The sequence below is a fragment of the Capricornis sumatraensis genome, chromosome 11 (assembly GCF_032405125.1).
Source record: "Capricornis sumatraensis isolate serow.1 chromosome 11, serow.2, whole genome shotgun sequence".
Taxonomy (NCBI): domain Eukaryota; kingdom Metazoa; phylum Chordata; class Mammalia; order Artiodactyla; family Bovidae; genus Capricornis; species Capricornis sumatraensis.
Window position 1 is genome coordinate 9,443,914 of NC_091079.1, and position 25,978 is coordinate 9,469,891.

Here is a 25,978-nt window from a genome sequence, read left to right on the forward strand (position 1 = left end):
GTCCAGGCTGACGCTTTTGCAGTCCTCTGACTCTCAAAGGGCACTCACAGGTTCAAGGGCAAACACACAGAACTGAGAGCCTGGGGCTTGGGCGCCCCCTGAACTCTTGCATCTGCAGCATCTGAAAGAAGACAGTCTTGTCCCTTCTACACTATCTATGACATTGGTAGTCACACTCACTGTTGATTACAAGAGTCTGAAATACCCCTTCTTGTTTCTGGACGTGGAAACAGATAACATGAGAGGTACTTGGTTGAAGTGAATGCTAGAGGATAAAAAGAAATGTCCAACTTCTACTGATGTCATTGAGAACTCATTTCCTATCTTATTTATAGTGTGTGTCTGGGGGGTGCATTCTGAAAGGATTAATGGTTGAACAAGACTGCAGCCCTGTAACTCCAGTGACCCCATTTTAACTTCACAGTGTAAAGGTACCTACAGGTTAGAATTTTGAAAGATGAGTATTTATTTTGCAGAAGATTCATCCTCCTGGTTCTGGTTGTCAGAAAACAATGGCAAGAAGGCCACCAAGTTCATAGACTTGATTACAGACACATTTTTAAATAGTGTTAACTGTTAAATGGCCTTCTACTGAGATATGAAGCAAATGTCTATTTGGAAGATTTTAAGTTAAAATTTCCTGCCTTCAGTAACAATCAGTGCTGACAGTGTCCTAAAGCAAATTCAGATCATCTCCTAATCCTGACCAAAAGGCTTCACCTCTGCCCCAAATGCCCTCTTTATTGGCAGAGAAGGGAAACCAGTTGAAAGTTATTCAGTAAGTAATAAAGGGCTATTTTGTACATTTGTTATATTCACAATAAGGGAATTTTTCTATCCTGTCAATATCAGTATGTCTACATGGTAGCTTTTATAGTAAGAATTATAATAAAACAGTAAGGAAAGCTCAGCATGTTTATTTTGCTCTCTGAACTTGGGAAATGTAGATAAGGTCAGATGATCTCCATTGAGAGAAATGCTGCACAATGTGGGCAGTGACCACGCATTTAGACTTTTTCTAGAATGCTAGCAGTTACTATACAGAGGTGTCTTGAATACGTCCCTGGCATTTCAGCTACACTCCAATCCTCCCAAGAAACTCACAAAGTAGACGTTGTTACCGACAGAGACCAGAGACCCCGAGGACTCACATGACCCATGCAAAGCCGCACAGCCGACTTTGACAATGTTGCCATGGGGACCCAAGTCCACCTGGCCTCCAAGCCAGTTCTCCCCAGCAAGCAAAATGCCTCCTTGCCTTTACATTTTCCTCCTTTGGGGCTTTTCCTTGAATTTCCCTTCCCGACAAGAGTGAAATTATCCACTCAGGGATCTCAGACACCCTCAGGATCCTGAGGTGAGCTGTCAGGCCTTCTTTGGGTCACATCACCCACCACTTCAGCGTTTGTCCCTTCTCCCTCTAACCTCTTCCTTTTCTCAAGCTGAGAGTAGAACAAGCAAGCTATTTGAATCCCAATAAAAGATGTTTTACACCATTTCAGAAGAAGATATTTGTCTATCCCTTGGTAGTGCTGAATATACACTCAGATTATAAAAATAGTGGGATGCTAACTATTAGAACAAAATGAATAAACACAGCCTTCCTGTGTGAAGCCAGGTCCACAGTGGCTCTCTAATCTCTCCCATGGGTAACCTATTTTAAAAATGCTCTTCCAATTAATCCCACATATCCATGGGGATAATCCCAAGGAAAGGATCATCCTTCTCTGCTCAGTGTAATCAGCCTGACTCTTCAGTGAGTCACAATCCAAGGGCCTAAACTCAACCGAGAGAGGCCACCCTGCCTGTCATCACTTTTCCCCTGGCTGAGGTTTCCTTCTGTCCCCGGACACAAAGTTCGCCTGCTCCGTGAGCATGTGAGGCTTAAAATAAGGAATGTGTTTTATTATAAATCTCTTCTGTGAACTCTCTCCCATACTAGATTTTGCATCTTGAGGAAATGCAGACTCCATCCTGACACTTTCACTCTACTGAGAATCTCTGTCCTCGTAAGACTGCCTGCCTTCTGACCTTTGGGGAAAAGCAAACGTCTCTATTTTCTGTCACCAGAACATGTCCCTTCCTCCCTTAGGATGGTAATTGCTTGTGCGCCTTGCTCTCTCCCTAAACAATTCATCCCAAGGTCAGGCAGTTACAATCCTGCTCATTCACCATCGCAGCTGTGATCTGTTTCTTTCCTCTCACCGAGTTTCTCGTTTATGCACAATATGATTTCATTCCAATTTCATTCTTGAAAGTGAAAGTGTTCGTCACTCAGTCGTGTCTGACTCTGAGACCTTGTAGACTGCAGCTCACCAGGCTCCTCTGTCCATGGAGTCCTCCAGGCAAGAATACTGGAGTGGGTTGCCATTCCCTTCTCCAGGGGATCTTCCCGACCCAGGGATTGAACCTGGGTCTCCTGCATTGCAGGCGGATTCTTTACTGTCTGAGCCACCCCAGAAGCCCTAATTTCAATCTTAACCACAGTTTATTCTTTGTTCTGTCATCCACTCTTCATCTGCCTCTGCAGATCCGCACAGCCATACTGCAAGGTAAAGCTTTTCCTCACCTTCAAGCCCACTGTCCTGTGGCATCTTGAGCAGCCTCCTCACTTGCCCCTCACAGCTGCATTTTTCTTAATTAAAAAAAAAAATTATTGTTAAAAGAGTAGCCCTACTAAAGTGAAAAACATCTGTTCCATCCATTATTCATACTGCACTCATTTATATTAAAAATACTTTTAAATCTTTGCATTAGAGAAAAGTGAAAGAGAGCCATAAACAGCCAGCTCACATATAACACATGTGAGCTACCCTCCAATCATCCCTGACAAAAATAACTGCCTGTGTAAATAAGATTTCACCCCGCAAAACACAACATTTATTTTAGAGGATAAAAAGAGAATAATGTTGATCTCATACAATAACCATAAGAAAGTCTAATCATAGAAAAACAGCAAAGTCATTTGTTCCAGCTCTTTAAAAATAGTTTAATCATGCAAAATCAACATAATGTACTCTAACATAAGGCCAGAATGTTAACCAAGATGAAGTGGCTTTTAGTCATTTTACAGGACGTATATTTGGCACTAGTTATTAAAAATAATTGAAGGGACTCTAAACATATAGTTTCAGAAACGATCTTTTTAAACACAGCAGTAAACAAGAGAAACTATTGCTCTTTATACATTTTTGGCATAACACTGCCATACAGTTACAGGATTATAAAATAAGTGTTTCATAGTACCAGACATATCCAGAAACTGGTTACAGCTCCTACCACATACACATGGTATTGGTGCGCACAGACACGCGCAGCATTCTGTAATTCATCCTGCAGACGACGGCGCGTGGCGGAAGGCCCGCCGCTGCTGAAGAGACAGCGCTCACAACGAAAGGGAAGCCCCCATCTTTCTGAGAATCATACCCATCCTCCTGAAATACTCACAATACAAGGGCACTAAGGTTTCCCAGTTGAAATGGTGACTGGACCCGGTTGGCCATCTGTCTTATCAGTTTGCACAAAAGAAGACTGGAGAGCTCACTGAGGAGACAAGCAAACCAACTTTTTACAAAGAGGAAAACAAAAGGCTTGTAAAAGGACCTAATGCTTGGTCCAGTTTGTTGCTCTTCATTGTGATGGTTCGGGAGACACGGTTACTTTGCCATAGGCAACCTAGCACTGCCTCTCCTCCTTGGGTCTACAGCCAGCCCCTCCACTTAATCCAGTAAAAGCACCGGCAGAGGAATTAAACCCGGTTCCGGATCATGTGATTATTTCTCTCAGCCTGTACAAGGTCTGAGTCTACCGTGGAGTAAGCAGAATTCAGGCTTCAAAGGAGAGCAGGAATGGGACTGTTTCCAGACAGGTACTGACCCCCTTGGCACGTGTAACTCAGGGCACGTCCCCGCTGGAAAGCTCTGCAGACCCTGCCGCATCTCGCCCTCACTGCACAGACCTACAGTCGGTTACATCTTCGTTTCGGCCGGGAGTCTCTGTCTTCTGATTTTGTGTTTTCCTCTCCTCCACATAACACTGAACCCAGCAGCACTAAGTGTTCATCTGAGCAGTGAGTGCAGGACTCGGATGCTTCTTAGGGCCAGAGCTTATCACACAACTAATCTCTCTAGTTAATGTTAACTCTTCCACAAACTCCATTATAATTTAAAAATGAAAATAGGGTAGACTTTATAACTTCCATATATTTTACATATTAAAATATATAAGGTTTCTGATTTTTTAATATATATATAAAGGTCTTTCAGCATAACAAGACAGCACTGGTGCCTTTTCCCTTTCATTTCATCTTTACACTGAACCATTATATGAAGACTTTTATACAGAGGCCTCTGAAAGAACAACCCAAGCAATATTTGATTGGAGATTAGAAGTTTTGAACTGGGGGGGAGGGGTAGGCAGAACTGGTATTTCAATGTTTCCTGAGATACATTTAGTTGTAATCTACACAGCAGGTGTCCAATTGCTCACAATTTTCTAAACAACTACAAAATGGTAGCAAATGAAGTACAACAGGTATTTTTATGAAAACTGACACCCACTGAAACAGTGTATGGAGTCATGGAGTCCCAGGTGGCCCTCACTCCTCAGAAGTCAGCAATTGCAGAGCGAGACCCTGGTCACTCAGAGGAGGTTCTGGGGACCCTTCCTCCACTGAAGGGGCTGCACCCAGGGTCAGCTCCCCTTCATCCAAATGGTTCTCAGCCAACTCCCCTTCTCTGAACTCAACCTCCAGGCAGAGTTTGGACCATAAAACAAAGCAGTTAATTGTATCCTCCACACAAACATGTTAATTCAAAGAAACAAACATATTAAGAAGCCATTTCCCACAAATAACTAAAACAGTAAACTTCTCAACAAAAGAAGAAAAAAAGCAGATGACAAAAAAATATTTTCTCCAACCTAAGGTAAAAAGCAAGAACAGTACTGTTTAAATGTTTCTAATAAAACTACAGCATAAAAGTCCAAATTAATTTCAGATTCCTCCAAACATCTATTGGAATTAAACTTTTAAATCATTTCTCTAATTCCATTTTCTACATCCATCTGCATCTAAAAACAAAAGACAGATAAATATTACTAGTAGAAACTGAGAGATGTTTATAGTGAAAATTACAGCAAGTAGCAAAATTAAGGAGAAGCATAAATAAATGTAACCATGTAGCTAATCTTTCTTACTGTAAAGACCTTTTGTCAAATATAACACATGTATGAACACTGGCTAAGTATACTCACTTTTGAACTGATGTTACTGATACAAATGGAAATGTCTCCAAAATGAAAAAGCACCAACCAAAGTAAATTTCACTAAAATAACTGATCTTCGTGGTTTGGAATATTCCTTATGGCAAGATTTTATAATGGAGTAAAAATTTAAACTTCTGAATGAAAGCCTGATCACATTAGTTAAGGCACATCTGGACACCCCCAGGCATTCATTTGTTTATAACTATATTATTATCAACTTCAGTAATTAGGGATTTCTAAAATACAGTCTGTCCCCCAGCACAGTCTGCTGGGTGGGCTGGAACATGGGAGGAGGCAGGGTGTACTCACTGTCACCCTGGAGATACCCACACAGATCTGCTCGTGGAACAAACAAAATTCAGAGGTAAAAGACATCCACACATGTGTATCCCTAACTTTCTATATTCTATTAATCCATGCCATCTTTCTCTACAACTACACCTACATTTGAAATGATTTCCAGTGTGTCTAACTCCAGCTTACCTTACATTTAACAGAAATACCCCAGAAGAAAACAAAATGGATATTTTTAAAGTGGGAAACAAAAGAGAAATCTTCAAAATTATTTCTATAACAAAGAATCCCCGCTCACCCCAAATAAACTTGAGAGGCCACAGATGCAATTAGGACCAAACAAGATCAAGACTGCCCTTTCCTCAGGTTAGAAAACAAAGCTTTTGTAAGAGTCTCAATTATAGAAAGACAAAATAAAAGGGTGATTTAGTTGCTCAGTAGATTAAAAATCAACCATAACTATACTATAAACTAGGGAAATTTAACTTTAAACAGTTAACCAAATAGTCTCTCTCCATCAGGTCAATCAATTTTTGACCACTTTGATATGGATGTTTACTTACTAAAATGATTTTTTAAAGAGACTCGGATGTAACACTGTATTGTATTGTTTTCCTTTTTTACCAGATCATTCCTTCTGTCAGATTAAACTATAAAAACTAGAAACAAAGTAGATAATTATATAAACATAACATTTATATTTTTAAGACTTGGCAAAAAAAAAAAAAAAAAAAACTTGGAACTTCTCCGCTAACTCCTGAGTTACAAGTTCTGTTTTCTCCTTGAAGCTGAAAAAAAGCTTTTTATCACAACTAAAATTCAAAATAAAGCTATATCATATAATTTTGAACTGAGAACTGGACCTGACTTAGAGAAAGCAGACATATTTTCAGTTGTCATTATTCTTTTCTGTTTCTTGTAAGACTGAGCATGAGAATGTATAATGGTATAATATTCTTAATGTTATAAACTTTTTCTCTACTGTACAGAAATATATCTTATAATTATATATCACTTTATAGTATTTCAAAATATTTTCACGTATATTATCTCCTTTGGGATATGAATGCACAAAATATTAGAAATATACTAGACTAACCAAGCAGTATAACATCTATTTGTCATGAAACACAAATTAGTATTTTATCAATAGCCAATACTGAGTATCCTCACAGTCCATGGTACAATGATAAACTCTATAGAATTGCAAAAATTCGATAGTTTCTAGCTATTTGGCCATGCTCCACCGCATTTTTATAATAGCTTCTCAGTGAGTTTCTGCAAGCACATAGTAGTTTTTTAAAATACAACACATCAGAGTCAAACCCAGAGGGCTGTTTCATGTCTAACACACACATAAAGACACACCTATAGATCTTATTTTAAAACTACTGAATGTACAAAATATTCTTAATAGAAAAAAAATTTAGGTGTAATTTTTATCTGCAAAAGGAATGGCACTCTCTCACTTCTTCCCACTGAAGAATTCTCTCATAAGTTATTTACAGACTAAATGGAGAACTGATACTGTTACATGTGAATATACTTTTCAAAACCAGCATGGTAGAAAAAGGCCCCTATTTTAAATGAAAGCCAGGCAATTTTTCCCTTGAGACTAAATATTCTCAAATTAAATGGTACAATCTAATCAAATCCCTAATTAGGAATATTCTAAAAGTTAAATTATCAAATGAAACATTTTTACTTCTAAGGGCTCTGATATACTACTAGCTTCTAAGTAATTCAGATTATACCCATTTTAGTATCAGTCTGCTGCTTATTCATATTTTAATATCTGGTCACAAAATTTTAACATTATGTACTCAAAGTCGTGTGAACACTTTATCATGTATGCAAAATTGGTAAGATATTTCTAATGTATTATATTTCTACAGTTCAGCCCAATGTGGCAACCTACTCTCATGCCCTAATCCTGCAAAATTGCTTCTTGAGCTCAATGAGGCCATTAAAGAAAGAATGGGGCCATGAAAGAAAGCTTTTTTTAGATTAAAGTGAAAAAAGAAACTGAAATCCAAAAGCAGAATTGTTTCCCAAATCCTAATGCTCACTTCAAAAAACAGAAAAAACATAAAACTGGTGTATTATGAGAAATTATAATGAGAAAATATTCTATATTTATTGGAATACATATATAATACAGGTTACTAATATTCTGACTAAATAAGTCAGATTTGAGAAACAGTGATGTTTTATGTAAATTTCAAGGCAATAAAATCCTCTAAAAGCATACTGTTGGTGTGTTTATTTTCTAGAAATCCTTGCTAAAAATCCTCTGATCAATAAAGGTAACAGAAGATGATATGATATGATTAAAAAACAGGACACAGTAAAAATAGTAAAAATTCTTTGGGGGTTAAAGTGAATAGATCTTCCCGTAAAAGCCTAAGAAACACACAGAGGCAATTTCTTTCTAAATGAAATTAAGTTTTAAAAAAAAGGTCTATTAATTACTTTTACTATATTTGTAGGTATGCTGAAGTTTTCACCACAGTGTTTAATTGTTTTGTAATGTGTAATAATTAGTAACAATATTATAGGAAATAAAGCTATTTGCTCTTACCCAATTTTAACACATTCTGTGCTTACTAAAGCTGAATACATGGGATATCAAATCTACTCTCAATTTCAAGGTCTGACAACTGAGATACAGCAAATTGTATTTTTTTTTAAAGATACCCTGTGGGCTAAGCACTATGAACTTCATAGTCCACATAACACTGAGATATTCATGGTTTCAGGGACCACTGCCTTGTTGCCGGTACAAAATGCATGCGTTTTAAAAATGAATAATTTCTTCTCTTATTTTTTAATTCTTTAGTCATTTGCATTCAGACACAAGCACCAAATTTATATGGAACAGCCATAAAAGGCAAGATTTTCTTCTTGTACTTTTGCATCAAAATTTGTTTTTAAGCATGTTAATACAGAAAAACATGTTTATTATTTTAAACAAAGCAAATTCTTGAAATCGTACAGTTGACAGTCTCTTCCATCTCGTGTAAATATCACTGTAGGAGACCATCTGAATGTCTAGATGTCAACACTAGAAATGCAGGTGCCGGCCGACACAGGTGGCTGATGAGAATGAGGCTAAGGGTGGAGAGAGAGGACCGGGAAAGACAGCGGGACTGACAAGCAGGGGAAGGTGATTCCAAGTCCCCAAGAACATCCATCCTCCTTACCAGAACCTGAAAGTAAACACGCTGAGGTGCTGTTAAAAAAAAAAATCCAAATTCCTTTCTGAATACCTCAAAGAAGACCACATTTTTTTTCTTGCAGCTTAAACACAGGAACCTTTAAGTCTGGCAAAGGTGTGGCCACATAATGAAATTATCCTCTCAATTTCCTCCAGGTATAGTACAGTCTACTCCAAGAACTGATTCCTATCTCAGCTATATCAAACACTCCATGATTACTTCCAGATACACTGAAAATAATTTAAAAGGAATTGTGTACAGGATGCAAAAACTCACATCCCCAAAGTGTTACAGGATACACTCATTCACTGGGTCTCGTCTTCAGACTTCTTTTTAAATATTAAATTCACAGCCATCCAGACTAAAAACCAGGTGACAACTAATGCTGACCACAGAAAAATCATCAACCTCCGGCTGCGCTGGGAAACGCGGCCTCTGCTCCTCAGGACACGCCACAGCCTCCCCTCCCGGGGGTGCACAGGCATAGGGGCCTTCTGATAATTCACGGCAACGTGGTCTCATCATGGGAACCCGCATCGCCTGGACTTCCACCGTCTTGGTTCTGCTTGTCACCCGCCTCATCCTTCTCCGAGGGAGACGCACTCTCCTTTTGCTCCTCGGGGTCAGTGACTGTCTTTTCTGCCTGAGGACTGGAATTGTCCGCAACCCTGTCCTGCCCTGGGTCTCCGGGCTGGGCAGCCTCACTGCCTGGCTCCACACTGGGCTTGTCTGTCTCTTCTCCTGACTCCTTAGAGGCCACCTTTTTGTCTTCAGCTGCTTTACTGATCCCATGCGCGGCTGAGGAGGCGTTTTTGGAGTCTTTGGGTTTTTTGTGCATAGACGTCTGGCCTTGCTGGCCCGCGGTGGGCAGGCCGGGGGGCTTCTGGGCTTTGCTGCCCTCAGGTTGTGCCTTCCTCGGGGGTCCCCAGATAAAATTCTCTGAGGGCGTGTAATGTTTCTGGGCAAACCGTAGGAGCTTTCTCCTCTCCCTTCTGTCTCTGATTGTGTACACGAAATACTCCAGTGCGCTCTGTTTAATATTGGGAATAGTATTTTCCACCAGAGCCTCATGAAGGATAAATTTTACCAGAGGAGATTTAAAACTTTCATATCCAAGCTCGCCAAGGCTTTTCAGAATACGAGTGATCCTCAAATAGTTGTGCTGAGACCTGGAAGCAGGTTGAATAAAATGAAGGAAGAATATTAGGCGGGGGAAGAAGCCTGGGAATGAAAACCACTGGGAAAGTACTTTTGATGGAAGTGTAAACCATGAAAACATGCCTTGTAATGACTTTGCTAAAAGGCGCACTAGACTCCCTGAAGAAGCGTAAAACAGAAGGTATTAAACCTCTGTGCCTCAGTGTAATGCCAATGTATATAAAACTCAAGTATAGAAAATAAATTCTCCGTGGTTTGTTAGTTCTTCACATTTGAAAAACATTTAGATTCAAAATGTATCTCCACGGATGTTGAATTATTATTTATGAAATACAGTGAGGATGAATATCGACTACACAAAGGTATCATTCTTGTCACAGGTCAACAGTGCTGGGCCTTAGCTACCAGCTGAATGTATGATTTCCAGGGTCAGCTGGTCAGCAGAATCCACCATAAGAACCAACTCGGAAGGGAAGCAGCCAAAGCCATTCTACCTGGCTAGAACAATTCCGACAAAGGATGAAAAACTGACTTATTTAGCACAGCAGAGAGCGTGGGCTTTGGAGTCAGAACTGAACTCACATCCTGGCTCTGCACCTGCAGCTGCGTGAAATGATGGCATCTCGAAGGCTCAGCATCCCAGTCTGCAGATGGGGAAAAGGGCCCACACCTACCTGAGTTTGTAAGAATCAAATGAGCTGACCCATAAGCTGAGAATGTGAAACTTAAATATTAGACACTATTTAACCATATAAATGTTGGTACTGGTATACTAAGGACCACCATGCTTGTACCTATCATAACATAATCACCCCAACTCTTTTCCATCTGTGAGCTCTCTCACCTTGTCTTTCCCTATCACAGAACTGACAGTTTTGCCTTTACTGCCATTGATTCCAAAGATGCTTCTTTCCCCAGATTGCACTAATATCTTCTTTGTCTGAAAACTAAGGCCATTACCAGATGAAAGCCTTCCAAACCTATTCTGTCACAATTCATAATCTCACCTCCCTGACCTCACTCAGCCCAAGAGTTGCTTTATTACAAATACCTGGCTGTGTCCAAAAGGAATCATTAATACATGATTAATTTTCATGTATTAATCACATGTGTCATCAACAGCCCAGGTGAGTTATTCACCCAATACTGCCCCACAACCACCACTTATTCCTAACCTCCTTAAACCTCTTCACACCTCAGGCATTGAACTTTCTACAAGCGTCACATATACCTGCCTTTGCTTCCACAAATGCTTGGTATTCACTTAGGAATAACTAGCAACTTATTTGGGAAAAGTGGAGGATGCTGAATTATTTGAGGAGTGGAAGGACCTGGTTCCAGGACCTTGAGAGTTAGTTTGGACCAAACTAAACAAATCCTGAATGATTCAGGCTCACCAAACATTGGAAAGGAGAAGTACAACAGTTTTCAAGTTTCCGTCTTTCTGGGTGTTTACCAAAGTAGTGTTCTCTTAATAGTCAACTCTTTGAAGGCCAAAGGATAAAACATAATGCTTCAGTTTTATGAATCAAGTACCAGTCTTTTGTGACAAAACCAATTTGAGTGATGTTAAGACAAAGTGCCATTATCAGCAGGACCAACCTAGTAGTTGGATTAGGGTAGCGTCTACATAGTCTGGCATCCCTGGTGGCTCAGACAGTAGAGAATCTGCCTACAATGAGGGAGACCCAGGTTTGATCCCTGGGTCTGGAAGATCCTCTGTAGAAGGGCATGATTGTACATTCCAGTATTCCTGCCTGGAGAATTCCATGGACAGAAGAGCCTGGCAGGCTACAGTCCATGGGGTTGCAAAGAGTCAGACACAACTAAGCCACTAACACTTTCACTTTCGCTACATAGTCTAATAACTTGGTAGTGAAATCCCAACGTCTGCTCCCTAAGTCTATGAGAAAGAGAGGCATGGTAACATGGAATAATATTTTCCTTTAAAAAACCAAAGAGGAGTTATATGACACAACAAAATTTACTATATTGGCAAGTAGCTCAATTTCACATATCCAATCCAAGATGAATGACCAAGATAAAATTTTCTGTATCAACACATTCTCCAATTTAAAAGTTTACATAACAGTGGAAAAGAACACACACTTGGGTTAAAGTGAATAAAGATCAGGATTATGGAACAGAATCATACAAGAAAGAAACTGGGTGTTTCAGTATGATTTGAAACAAATGTCACCAAGAAATACAAAACAGCCCCACTCTCCTAATGTTGTGAGTAGACTCTGGGGTGGCTTAGCAGATCGAAGAGAGAAGCTGGGCCTGCAGCCAGAGGTGAGGGCAATGGGAAAGGCTGAAATATTTTACCTGTTTTAGCCATGGTCCTTGTTCACTAAACTTTATTTCACTTGACTTTCTTTTAATATTTTCCTCTGCTGGACTACTATAAACACTCTGAATTCCCTGCTTACTCTAAAAGACTTAAGATACTATGCAGATTAAAACACACAAAAAAGCTGTACCCATGGAAAGGAAAACTGGTGGTGGAAAGAAGGAAAGAGGACAGGGCAGGAAGGGTCAGGTAACAGTCAGGCTCCCCTCCGAGTCTCAGGCCAGAAAGTCATTTAAGGAAAGCCTTCTGCTTCCAACCGCCAGTCAAGAGTGGTAGAGACAATTAAACCCCAAGGAGGATTTAGGCAGACAAACCTGGTTTGTCCGCCACTTATTCATTCAACAAATATTTACTAAACAAGAGTGCTATTCCAACCAAGAAAAAAAAAAAAAAAACAAGTTGGAAATGGAGGTTCTCTCAAGTGACATTCATGAGCACACGGAAGATGAGACATCATCAGATCCTCTTCTGAGGTTGACTCCTGCCATCCTTCATGTCAACAGACTACCTGCACAGAGCTGTCTTTGAGGGTATGACACAAGTGCTTAGAAACCGCGCACAGAGAGCTCGAGGGGAGCTCTCTGCATCATTCCAGCGTAAGCGCTCTATCGTCAGTCGCTAAATCGTGCCCAACTCTTTGCGACCCCATGGACTGTAGCCCACCAGGCTCCTCTGTCCATGGGATTCTCCAGGCAAGAATACTGGAGTGGGTTGCCATGTCCTTCTCCAAAGTGCTCTGTATAAATCAAATTTAACTCGAGGTAGGAGTTAACAGGTCTTCTAGTCAAGATCATAAAGTTTTATGCCCACATCTTGAGTGTTTTACTACAAGTCACCATTTTAACAGTGTTGATTATAAATAATAAATAGAAGGCTCAGACAGTAATGCTTCTACTCATTTTACCAAAGCAAGATCAAAGTTATAGAAAAATACACACAAAAAATTAGTTTATCAATGTACACAAATGCTATTTGGTGTAAAGACATATTTCTTAGGTTAGTTTTAATTTTTTTCTCTTGGTATTTGCCGCATTCAGCTAATTATAATGTGCTAAAAATGTTCTAAAGTTGTTGGTTTTATAGTCCAGTGCTCATAAGTCACCCTATAATTAAGGGGGGGAAAAAAGGCCAGTTTGCATGCAAAGAAAATATTTTTTTTTTAAATTGGGGTATAAGTATTAATGAAAGTTATAAATATCCAAGCAAAAGAACACAGAAAATCAGTTCCAGATAAACCGCTAAAATTTTCTTCACAGGTGTTTCAATTTATTAACAAAAACTGGGCTTCTGATTTTGACCTATAAGGCGATGATTCTAATTTTCTCTCTTTCTAAAATGTATGAGTACCTCTCAGTCTTATAAAGTGGTTTTTACAGTAAGTCCCCTACATACAAATGAGTTCGCTCCAAGAGCATATTCTAGGTCCATTTTGTTCGGAAGTCCAACAAAATTAGCCTAGATATCCAACTAACATAATTGGATATTTAGTACTGTACTGTAATAGGTTTATAATCCTTTTCACACAAGTAATACATAAAAATACACAAAAAAATAAAGAAAACATTTTAAATCTTACAGTACAGTACCTTGAAAAATACCACCGACACCACTGCTGCTTTTATGCTTGCTTCCAGATATCCTGGGCTTGAAATAAAGATACTGAGCTGCTGTACTCTACACAGCATTGTTCAGTAAAGTACACAAAAGCACCGCCACTTGTGGAGGATGCACACAGGTGACAATGTACACCACACCCATGAACTAACTTACAACATGGGACATATGAACGCACGTTTGCACCTTTGAAAGTTCACAGCTTGAAGGTTCATATGTAGGGGACCTCCAGTATATGTCATAGGCTTAATTATGGATTTGATCTAAGAAGGCACAGTGCCTGAGATGCAGCCCGAGCTACCAGAAGCATACAGCCTAGGAGAGGGGTCTAGAAAAGCCTATACAAACAACCATAAATGCTGAGAAACACAGTATAAACAGGGAGTGAGGCTACACTTGACTATGGGCAGTAGAGTGGCTGCAGGAATAAACAGTTCCCAAACCAAGCAGTCATATTTCTACCTGGAATATCATTCTTTTTATTTTTTATTTTTGCTGTTGTTATTGTTATTTTGTTTTGCTTTAGAATATAGAACTGGGAATAAAGTGCTTTTCAGATGAGCTTTTGAATTCAAACCCATGGGTCCATCTGCTTGCGGCTCTATGTGCCATAGAGTATTCCAACCCAGAGAAAACCCATGCCTTGGGGACTCACTGCAGGGCCTCTACTTACTCATTCAGATGCTGAAACCTTTCCTGCCAGTTAACAGCCCGGGCAACATTTCCAGTTTTATCTATCAGCTTTATTCCAAAAAACTCTAACATCATTTTATAAGCCAGGAGGAATCTTCTTATTGCTTCCTTTGTTTTCTTGAATTCCTAATGAAAAAAAGAAAAATTTGGCGGAGTGACTCAGAATTACCAGGGCCATCAAACGGCAACATTAATTTGGTTAACTCGCATGAAATGAAATCAGCTTGCCTCACCTCAATTTCATAGGTAGTTAGTTCTTTAGCATAAAAGTTCAAGCCTTGTTCTCTCAGAGGGAAAAGCCTATGTTTTAGAGAAATAATATTTGTATATTAGTGATCTCTGGGAAGCACACGTGATTAAACAGGTTACGGTTCGAGAGAGAGCAGGTGACTGACCATTGGATGTAGGTGTGGTTGTGTTCCAGCTTCTCGTAGTCCCCTTTCCACTTATTGAGAACTTCTTCAATGTAAACACCTGCAGAGGAAAGATTCAGAACATGAACGAGGTGTTAGAACACTGTTGAAGGCATCTTGAGACTGAATCACTTAAGCTTTGCGTTAAAATTTTTTAAAACGTTAATAACAGCACACAAGAGCAATGCCTTTATAAGATGAAAACCCTATGCCACAGACTCAGTGGTGAAATGAGCCTAATTGAAAAGAAAAATCATGGCACCTCAAATCACAGAAAACTCTATTGGACACTTACTCCAAAGTAGAAGCTGGCAAACTATGGCCTGCCATCTGTTTTATAAATAAAGCTTTTTTGGAACACAGCCATGCATATCCATTCATGTATTATGTATTTAAACCGAGTAGTTGCAACAGATATGGTATGGCCCGCAGAGCTGAGTATATTTACTCAATGGCCCTGTACAACGAAAGTTGGCCCAGCCCCTGCCCTTGAGAGCCATTGAGTTCTTTAAATACTAAACCAAATAAAAATGAAATGTATCCCAGGCAAAAAGGAAGGAAGAGGACAAAGGTGGGAGGGAGAGAATGCAGAGGAAAGTCGGAAAAGGGGAAGGAAAGGGAGGAAAGAAAAAGCAACGGCAAAAGTGTTGAGTGCTTTCTAGCGGCAGGACTGCTCCCACAGTGCAGCCAGCCCGCTGAATCTGCCCAGCACCGTCTCAACCCAGCATTTCTGGAGCATTGCTCCTCCTGCTTGACTACTGACAAAACGGTAAGATCTGCTCAGTCACACACCAGCAAAACCAGGAGCGGAACACAGGTCTTTATGGTCCTGAAACATAAGCCCTCTTCTTCACCACCTCCTGTCCTTCTCCTAGAAGAACTTATTCAGGCAAAATTCTGCTTCCCAAATCTGTCTAGGTCCTCACAATTAACTGTAGCCACTTAGTCAATGTTACAGACAAACACACAACATAATACCATTCTAAACATAGCTCATCTCACTACTGTTTCCTCCAGAGGTCACCGGTTTGTATCAGAGAACCTCACGCTCAAGGTTTTTGGTAAAACGTTGTTAGTGAATCCTCAGCCTATTGAAAACATATACCCCTATAATTTCCCATTTGTTTCCCCTTCCATTTCCCCTTCCTCCTACTTAAAGTAAAATATTGGGCTGGCCAAAAAGTTCATTCAGTTGGGGAATATGTTTTTCAATAAAGTTCTTCGTGAAAATGAAAAATAGTCCTTTTATTTGTACTTAAAACCTAACAAACTTTTGGTCAACCCAATACACGTCATTGCAGACATGCTTACTAACAAGTGTGGTGTGTGTGTGTTCACACATACTGGGAAGGAAAATGTGAATTGATGTAATTTATATAATAAACTAGAATAATATTTTATGTGACCATACCTAAAACTTTTGACCCCCACTAGTCTTATAAGATTTCCAAATAAATTTTGTGATAAAGATTACCAAAAAAAAGATTCATTGCTTTAAGTTATTGCTCTAAATTACTACCTCAAAAATAAATTCACTGGTAGAAATACAAAAAAAAAAAAAAAAAAAGAAGTTAAACATTGTCATTATCTCTCTCTTCAATGCGTTCAGTATTTGAAGGCATCCCTTTGGGTAAATTTTATCAAAGTCACATCAGAGTCAAATGAACAATCTACCACTGCATTTCTTCAAAAGTTTTTCTTACCCCAGGTCCTAAAAAGACAATTAATTAATCTTATTTCAATTAGTATATAAAGCAGTTTCCACCATTAGAAAATACAACAGAGCATTTTCACCTAGAGGGTTCCTTCCAAATCAGGGCAGACTTCTGGGACACCAGAAAATAACTAAAGTCAAGTGGATTGGGCCATGTCAGCAATACACCCTACTTCCCAACTGGTTTGTCTGCCAGTGCCCAATGTAGGGAACTCCTTAAGCATTTCTAAGAACTAACTTGGTTCTGCTTTGCAACCCATGACCCTCATTCCCTGATTCACCCTGCTGTGAATTTGGCTCAGTTTCCACTGAGAGCAAAGAGCCGCAGCCAGGGCCATCTGGTCACCTCACAGAGACAAGGGCTTTATGTAGAGCAGCCGTCTTTCCGGCTTGACCTGGATAAAGTGAGATTGCCCACCATGAACCACAGTCTGGTGCCGGGGGGACTGCACCCTCTCACTGTAGATTTAGAAAAGGTCCTAGGAAGGCAACCTGCAGAGCTGTGGAGGGCGGGCTTATCTGACAGAGTTGTGTGGAGACCTGCACTGTGCGTAGTTCCCTCCCTAAGATACCGAGACGCTGAAGTGAAGCTCCTCTAGCTTCCTGACCTTGAACCTGAAAACCAACACGAAAGATGATCCCAACAGAAACATCACATTCAATCATGTTCTATAGACTTTGGGGTTATGGCACAGTGAAAGGAACACTAAATTCTGGAACCGAGACCCAAGTCTATGATGGAGTGAACCAACCAACCAATCATTCCAACATCAAGATCCAGCGACTTCATCTTTAAATTGAGGAAACTGAATTGTTCTCCCCTAATATTTCTTAATAATCTGATACCCTAGGTTTCTAGAAATCTCCTTTTTTCCTCTCACAGAAATGGCCCCCACTACCTTCCAGATAGAAGTCACCACTGTAAACAGGTGGTGGGAAGGAATTGATAATCCTCAGGTTACTCCTCCAGAATCTGCCGAGTGGATGCTCACAGCTCAAGGGTCTAGACTCTGGGGACACAAGGGACTGCAGGGCAGAGTCAAGCCAGACACCGAACCAACAGGCTGAGAATGGACCGAGCAGGAAGTAGACAAAGAATAGCTAGCGCTACTACTACTACTATTTAAAGTTTGCTTTTTACCAAGGTAGCGGATTACTCACCATCGGGCTTAAATGGAATTTTATTCTTATAAAAACGAAGATTGCTCAAGTCATTTTGATATCGGATATCTTTGAAGTTCTGCTAAAGGAAAAAATAAATCAATCTCCAGCACATGGACACATAAAAAAGGCACAAGGACCTTCCTTGTACATTTGCTCATTGGCACCATAAAATAACAGCAACAGAAGGGAAATATTTTATAGTTTAGAAAAAAATCATTCTATAGTCTTACTGGGTACTGGTGTCGGTATTTGTACAAATCCCTCGCAGCATAAAAACTTCTCTTTGGCTTGGCAGGTGCTTCAGTGGAATCAGTCCCCTAAAATAAAAGGGGAAATTCCATTTACATTTTGAAGCAAGACATTTTCACTGAGGAATTTTCAGAACAAACTTGAAATAACAAGCCCACATAAAGAAAGGCTGAACCGTGTCCAGCTATCCATTGAGTGAAGATATTTTAAATGTCCTTTTAATAATGCTTACTAGCAACATTTGTTGGCTCTCTCGTTTCCTGACTTGAAGCCAGTAACATTTGTTCTGAGGTGTTTTACTAAATAAAAAACTTTATTATTTACCAAAAGCCTATAGAGGCCAAATATTATGGATCAGTATCTATTAGAAACAGAACTTACAATGAATTAAAGACCAGAGGTTAGACAAGTGATTTTATGACAAAACTTATTTTAAAATATTTTACATAATATGAAAAATGTTAAGATAATAAGTCAATCCTACAAAGAAGATTGTCATCAATCTCGCAATGTTTAGTTGTACTTGGAAGTCAAATAATATTTGTGAAGGAAAAGGGGGCTTTTAAAACAAACTAAATAGCTTTCTAAACTCCATCCTTCACAGTATATAACAGGCACACAAAGGCATGAATAACCTTCGGTTAATTCAGTGATAATACAATGTGATATAAGGTGCATGTGTGTATGCGTTAGTCACTCAGACGTGTCCGACTCTTTGTGATCCCTCGGACTGTAGCCTCTTCGACTCCTCTGTCCATGGAATTTTCCAGGCAAGAATACTGCGGTGGGTAGCCATTCTCTTTTCGAAGGTAGCAGATTCCAAATATATACACAAAGTAGTATAATTCTCAGCTGGAATGAACTTCACATTGTGGTAACCTGTATGTGGTAGTTTACTTACACTTTTTAAATTCTAAACAAAATTCCCAGCTTCACAGCAATTTTTAAAGGATAAGACAGAAGTCAATATAATCAGTTCTCATGGTCTTAACTCCACGTGCTATCATAATGTACAAGAACATGCTTTGGGTCCAGAGTCATGCAGAAGGGCAGAGACTGCTGAGGAAGATGAAACAGATGACAAAGCTGGAGCCTGAATATTCATTAAGAGGTTCGCCCACCTTTCCTCATCGGCCCCCGCCCCAGTCGGTGCTGACAGACTGGCATCCTCCAAGCAGATTCTGAAGCAGCATGAGTCTCACTATTACTACAAGTACAGAGCAACTTACTTTAACTCCAAACTAGCTGATGTTTAACAATAGCTGCTCCTTACATAAGCAAGGAAAAGCTTATATTCTGGTCCTCACCACACGTTTCAAAATAGCTCTGCCTAGCAGGTTTCTGGATCTCTTTAGCCTATGCTACAACCCCATGACTCATCATCCCAGAAGCATAAAGAAAGCACTTTTCCACTTACCAGGCACATATATTATTTCATTTGATTCTTATAACCCACCTGGGAGGCCATCAGGAGTGCTTCCATCTTAGAAACAAGGGAACCCAGGCTTGGAATAAAGTTCAATAACTATTGCCTAGAGCCCAGCGATAGGGCCAGACGGAGAACCCCAGGCTGGAGGCTCCAAGTCTGACTAATTAGGTCTGAATCAATTTCAGCTCTACCCAATGCGAAGGACTGTCATAGAAACCATGGTGGAATATCAACAGTTCAAAACTAGGAGTCAGGACACTTGGACTGAGTCTTTAACTCAGCTGCTGACGTGTGAGGTTTTTAACTGCATCTTCATTTGATCATCTGCAAATGAGGAAAATGACTCACGCCCTACCTATATTTCCCAGGGTTATGCTGAGAACGCCTGCCTCCTCCAGGCTCTAAATGCGCCAGCCTGCCAGCATCACCGTGCTCCCTCCCCTTCCTGCTCCGACAGGCTCTCCTCCCCGGTCCCTTTCACCTGCTCAGCCACAGATTTTGTTCTTTAATATTGTGTCACTAAGTCTCGTGTCCCCAAAATTTCCCTGTCCTCTGGGTCATTGCCTTCAGCAAACATGCTGTAGTATCTCTAATCTTAAACATGCATCAACTAGGACTGACCCAAACTCCCCTCAATGACAGATCCATAGCTTTGCTCCGGTTTATAGCAAAACATTCCCAGACAGTTGCCCATAGTCCCTGCCTGTCTCCCCTTCTCTCACAACCCACCCCAACCAGGCTATCATCCTCTGCATGCCATCAAAATGGCTTTTATGAACATCACCTAACACATTCCCATCTCACTGAGCAGCTTTCCCAGTGCTCCACCCAGGTGACTTCCCAGCAGCACTGGGCCAACTGACATCTGTCCTTCTGAAACACAGTCACACGCCACACCTGCCCCGGGTTGCTTCTGCTCCATCTCACTGGTTGCCCCTGGGCAGCCTCATCTTTGACTTCTCTCCCTCACATGGTCTCCACGGAGCAGTGCCCAGGGCCTGTCCACATTTCTCACGCTCCTTGATGATCCCAGATCTTCCCATGGCTTTAAATACCTCCATTCTTACATGCTGACGATTCCAGTCCTGGACTGAGGCTTTACTCATGATGAACTACTCATCAACTCCCCTTGGATGTCTTATAGGATATTAAACTCAAGGGGATTCTTGATTTAACCTCTGATGCTGCTTGCTACCTTAGACTTCCCCATCTTGGTGAATGGCACAGTCATTTGTCAAATAGTCACTTGGACTAGGAATACAGCAACAGAGCTGGTGAAAAGTCATTTTTCTACTTTTTAGCAGTCTAAAAAGTAGACTGGGTTAGACTTTAAAGGTAGCTCCATCAGTTCTTGCAAATGACCATGGGGAGTAGGGAGCAAGTAAGGTGGACATTCAAAAGCAGCATTAAAGAGTAGACATTACATGGTGATCCTGACAAGAAAAATTAATCATTAAAGGGGAAAAGAAAAGATTGGAGCCATCTACCATTTACTGGGGTTGTGATTAACTGATTGAACATGCATTATAAACCTGTTTCATATAGATGGACCAGGTTAGTTGGACGAAATCTGACCAGATTTTTTTTTTTTTTTTTTTTGACATCCCAAACTTCTTCATTGAGATACAAGTGGAAGGGAAAAACAATGAATTTGCAAGGCAAGACAACCAGCAGCAGGGGCAAAGAGACAATGAGGTCTCGGGTTCTGCCGCAGGTGACAGGCAGACTTGGGTCTGCAGCTCTCTTTCCCTGGATGATCCTGGGCAAACTTCTCTTTCTAGGCCTCAGTTTTCTCCAAAACGGGAGTTCAAAAGAGCAACTGCCACCACACTCCACTCCAAAAATTGCAGTTGGAAAGCACATGTGTATAGCGCAGCGCCTGTACAGTTTGCTGCTGACCCAAACAGAAGATTGTCAAGATGGATGAGGCAGCCTTTCTGTAAAATAAACCTTCTGATTCCTCTGCTAGAGCCGAGAGACCTTGGTCTCCACTTCCCAGCCTCGTCCCCTCACGGCTGAGAAGGGCCTGACCCAGTAACCCTGCCTGTTAGAGCTGAGCCAGGCGCCCTTCAGAGGCTTGGTCATGCAAGTCCTTCCTTCTAAAGTTTCCTGATTTTTCAGTCCATCAGAGGTTAGAAGGGTTACTAACCTCTCCTCCGAACTGAAGCAGGCAGATGACTTCAGCATATCTGGATCAACAAGTCTTCTGGGTGAAAAAAAGATGTTTGGAGCATGCCCTGAACTCCTGGGTCAGAAGGCCTGACTTGGAACTCTGGCATGTTCACGTCGGATGGGGACCTTCCAGAGATTCCTAAAGGCTGGAGACCCCGCTGCAGGGAGAGGGCTCGCTGCCCCCACCACATTCTGGGCGATTTTTTTTTTGAAACCAATAACACGCACTAGACGGGTTTTCACCATCCTCTATTCTCAGGCAGGTTACCCCCACCCTGCCTTCCATCACCCGGCTGCGCTGCGGAGGCTGAGAAGACACTCTGCCAAGTTGGGTTCTGACCGGGGTAGCGGAGGGGGGCGAGGGAGGGACCATCCGGCCGGTGCCCGCGCTCAGGCCCCAGGCCGTCCGCGGGCGGCCCGGGGCGACCCCAGTGCGCAGGGCCTGGGTCCCCGGGCGGCCGCAGGAGGACGAACCGCCGCGCCCGCGCGCGCCCGGACCCTGCGGGCTGGGGTCGCCCGCGGCCGCCCCCCGCCCCACCCCGGCCCGAGGCCCCGGCGGCCGCCTACCTGCTCTGCGCCCGCCGCCTCGGGGTCCGGCTCCGGCGCGGGGCCGGCACGGGGCCGGCCGCCGGCTCGCTCCGGGGGCTCCGCGGGCTCCGCGGGCTCTGGGGGCTGCGCGGGCTCCCGCCCCGGGCCCTCGCCGCCGCCCGGCCCCGGCTCCTCGAGCTCGGGCTCCGAGTCCGTCTGCCAGGTGGAGTCGCAGTCCTCCACGGTGGTGGGCTCGCGCACGCTCACCCCGCCGAGCAGGTTGCCCATCGGAGAGGCGGGCGCGGGGCGCGGCGGGGCTGCGGGGCGCCGGCTCCGGGCTCCGGCTGGCGGCGGCGCTAGGGCCCGGGCAGGGCCGCGGCCGGGGCGCTGGGCGGCACCTCGGCGCCCGGCCCGCTCTGCCTGCGCGCGGCGAGCGGCAGGCGCAGGGCGGGGAGGAGCCCGCGGCCCCGGGGCCGCCGCCGCCCGCGCCCGAGCCCGCCCATCGCTCCCGCCTCCCGGCCCGACGCGCGCCGCTCCCGCTGCGCTGCCCCGCGGAAGGCCCTCTGCCCTCGGCCTCCGACCCGCCCCGGGCTTGGACCGGGGTCCGAGGAGGTGTCGCCTTCTGCGGGCGATTCCCGTCCGCACCCCGCCTCCTTCCCGGCCGGTCTTGGAGGGATTGGCCGCGGCAAGAATTCGCAGCTGCTGGGGATGGGGCAGCACATCCATAGAAAACCTGAGCTACAGGGACTGCGTCTGGGCTGACACTCGCAGCGCCGCGGACACGGAAAGTCAAAGCCGTAGCCACCTCATCTAGGCAGCAAAACCAGCGAGAACCACCAGACGCTCACATGCATCCGTGCATGCTTTCGCTAATACCCACTCTGCATCGGTGCTCGGGATAGAATAAAAACTCGGGAACCTTGACCCCTTGTCTGTTCTGAAATGGGAGGGACAGCCAGGGAAAGGGTGTCATAGAAGTAATTAAAGCGGGCTTCCCTGGTGGCTCAGCTGGTAGAGGATCCGCCAGCAATGCGGGAGACCTCGGTTCGATCCCTGGCTTGGGAAAATCCCCTGGGTTTGATCCCTGGGAAAGGAAAGGAAAGGCCAGAAGTATTCCGGCCTGGAGAATCCCATGGACTGTAGGGTAGCAAAGAGTCGGACACGACTGAGCCGCTTTCACTTTCACGTTCAAAGGTAAAACAGCACAGTCTGATAAAACAAGTGGCTCCTGTTAACTTTGTATCATGACCTTCCGACGCGGCCACGCCTGCGCACCCTGTCTGCTGACCGAGGACTGAAAAAAAAAAAAAAAAAACCGTCCAATGTATAAGCCTAAATTGCTGTGCTTGAAATAAACAGTTTCTGGAAATAGACCTGCCTTAGGACCCAGCAATCCCACTGCTGGGCATACACACCGAGGAAACCAGAATTGAAAGAGACACGTGTACCCCAATGTTCATCACAGCACTGTTTATAATAGCCAGGACATGGAAGCAACCTAGATGTCCATCAGCAAACGAATGGATAAGAAAGCTGTGGTACATATACACAATGGAGTATTACTCAGCCATTAAAAAGAATACATTTGAGTCAGTTCTAATGAGGTGAATGAAACTGGAGCCGATTATACAGAGTGAAGTAAGCCAGAAAGAAAAACACCAATACAGTATACTAACACATATATATGGAATTTAGAAAGATGGTAACAATAACCCTGTATGCGAGACAGCAAAAGAGACACAGATGTATAGAACAGTCGTTTCTATACTCTGTGGGAGAGGGAGAGGGTGGGATGATTTGGGAGAATGGCATTGAAACATGAATAATATCATATAAGAAACAAATCGCCAGTCTAGGTTCAATGCAGGAGACAGGATGGGGGCTGGTGCACTGGGACGACCCAGAGAGATGGTATGGGGAGGGAGGTGGGAGGGGGGATTCAGGATTGGGAACACATGTACACCTGTGGTGGATTCATGTTGATGTATGGCAAAACCAATGCAGTATTGTAAAGTAAAATAAAGTAAAATTTAAAAATAACAATTAAAAAAAAAAAGAAATAAACAGTTTCTTTCTAAATGTTTCATGATGTAATGGGAGACTGCATCAAGAATGATGGGTGGCTCCTAGGGTGAGAAGAGGCGAACAGGATGCCCATTCCACAGGGAAGTCAGGATGGCTTCTCTTCAAGCATTGCAACTGTGGCTCCACCCATAATCAGTTTCTGACCTTGGCCAGGTCACACAGCTTCTTTAAACCTAAATTTCCTTGTCTATAGAATAGAACCTGATTCTCTCTTCCACATCCCTTATAGCCCTGACTTACTATGATCCATGAATGACCTGAAACTAATAAGTAATAGACACACAAACAGACCAGACACATAAAAAGACTTGTTGGTCGTAGGGCTTAGTGAAGGAAAAATGGGCAGCACTAGGATCTGGGAGTTTGGCGTCGTCTTCCACTGGCAGAGGACCAGAACAAGGCGCAGAAGTAAGTGGTATCTGTCGAGCCGTGGGCATCCTAGGAAAGAAAGTGTAGTGCCAGTTGCTGCACCCGGGTGCTCCAACAAGTGGTCTAGATGTCTGTAAGTTAGAATTGGCCTCACGTTAGTTGTGCTCCTCCCATTGAGAGGTACAGTCTAACTCTCCACCTTTTGAATCAAGGCTGACCCCTGTGGCTTGCTTTGGAAAACAGAATATGGAGGATTTTCCAGAAAATCTGTTTTTTACAAGATTAAGGTATAAGGAACCTTGCATCTTCCCCTGAGGCCTTGGGAACCTACTCGTGTAGCCCTGAACGATCATTGAAGAAGTTCTCTTCCCTTGAGACCACCATGCCAGAAAGGCCACCCTGTCTGTCTTCTGGCCACCAGGGCCAGCTGGGGATCCTGCCTGCCAGGGTCCCCTGCTGCATCCTTCTGGGTTTTATTAGATCCTCCAGACTTGCGCATCTGCCCGCTGACCTCTTATTGACCTCCACTGATGCCATGTGGAACAAAGGAACCACCCAGCAGAGTCTTGCTCAAATTCCTGACCCTCAAAATAGGAAAAACAGTAAAGGAAATACTATTTAAAGTCACTGAATTTTGCAGTAGCCTGTTACACAAATGATGGCACAATGAAAAACATCTGTAAAAGCCTGGATATATTTGTATATATAACTGCTGCAATTAAGTCTTTACCTTTTCCACCACCTTTTGGCAAATGTATCAGTTTTTGTGGGGCTATAGATTTTGTGCCATTGTGCAGTATATTTTCTAAAGAATGTAATTTACGTGGACTATTGCCAAAAACCTTAAGTAGTGATTTTTAAAAGTTTGGAAGCAATGCTTGATCACATTGTTTCCAATATACGCGTTTAAGAAAGTTGATTCTGGAGGTCTCTCATCTTTTAGGTTCTGTACACAGGAATTACTCTACCTGAAAACCTAAATGTTTTCATTATTCCTAACTTTGACAGTATTTATTCATTGACACCAAAGAAGCATGTCTTTGTTTCATAGGAAAAAATTCAACACTCGTTGCCATGCGCATATTAATTTTTAATTGACATATATTAACTCGAATCAGTATTCAATTCATCCAGTGAATCTTCAAGAATATTGAGTTCAGTAATTAAATAAATATACATGTAATGAGGAGAAACTACTGTCAAAATGGCCTATAACGTCTGACTCCCTACACCCAGAAGCTATCCTAAGCTCTCCAGATA

The 25,978-nt window shown here is 42.5% G+C and overlaps 1 protein-coding gene across 2 annotated transcripts; it reads right to left on the bottom strand.

Annotated features, from left to right (window-relative positions):
- Positions 1-8,595: 8,595 nt before the first annotated feature.
- Positions 8,596-22,552, bottom strand: OGFRL1 (opioid growth factor receptor like 1). 2 transcript variants are annotated; one of them, XM_068983839.1, is made up of 7 exons: positions 22,304-22,552; positions 18,117-18,203; positions 17,884-17,962; positions 14,991-15,069; positions 14,829-14,895; positions 14,576-14,721; positions 8,596-9,946 (listed from the first exon to the last, which is right to left on the bottom strand). In XM_068983839.1, exons 1-7 carry the CDS (start codon positions 22,550-22,552, stop codon positions 9,280-9,282), a joined length of 1,374 nt encoding a protein of 457 aa, XP_068839940.1. In that variant the 3' UTR covers positions 8,596-9,279. The 2 variants fall into 2 exon arrangements, with proteins under 2 accessions (XP_068839940.1, XP_068839939.1); XM_068983838.1 differs by having other exon boundaries at positions 17,884-17,965.
- Positions 22,553-25,978: the final 3,426 nt, after the last annotated feature.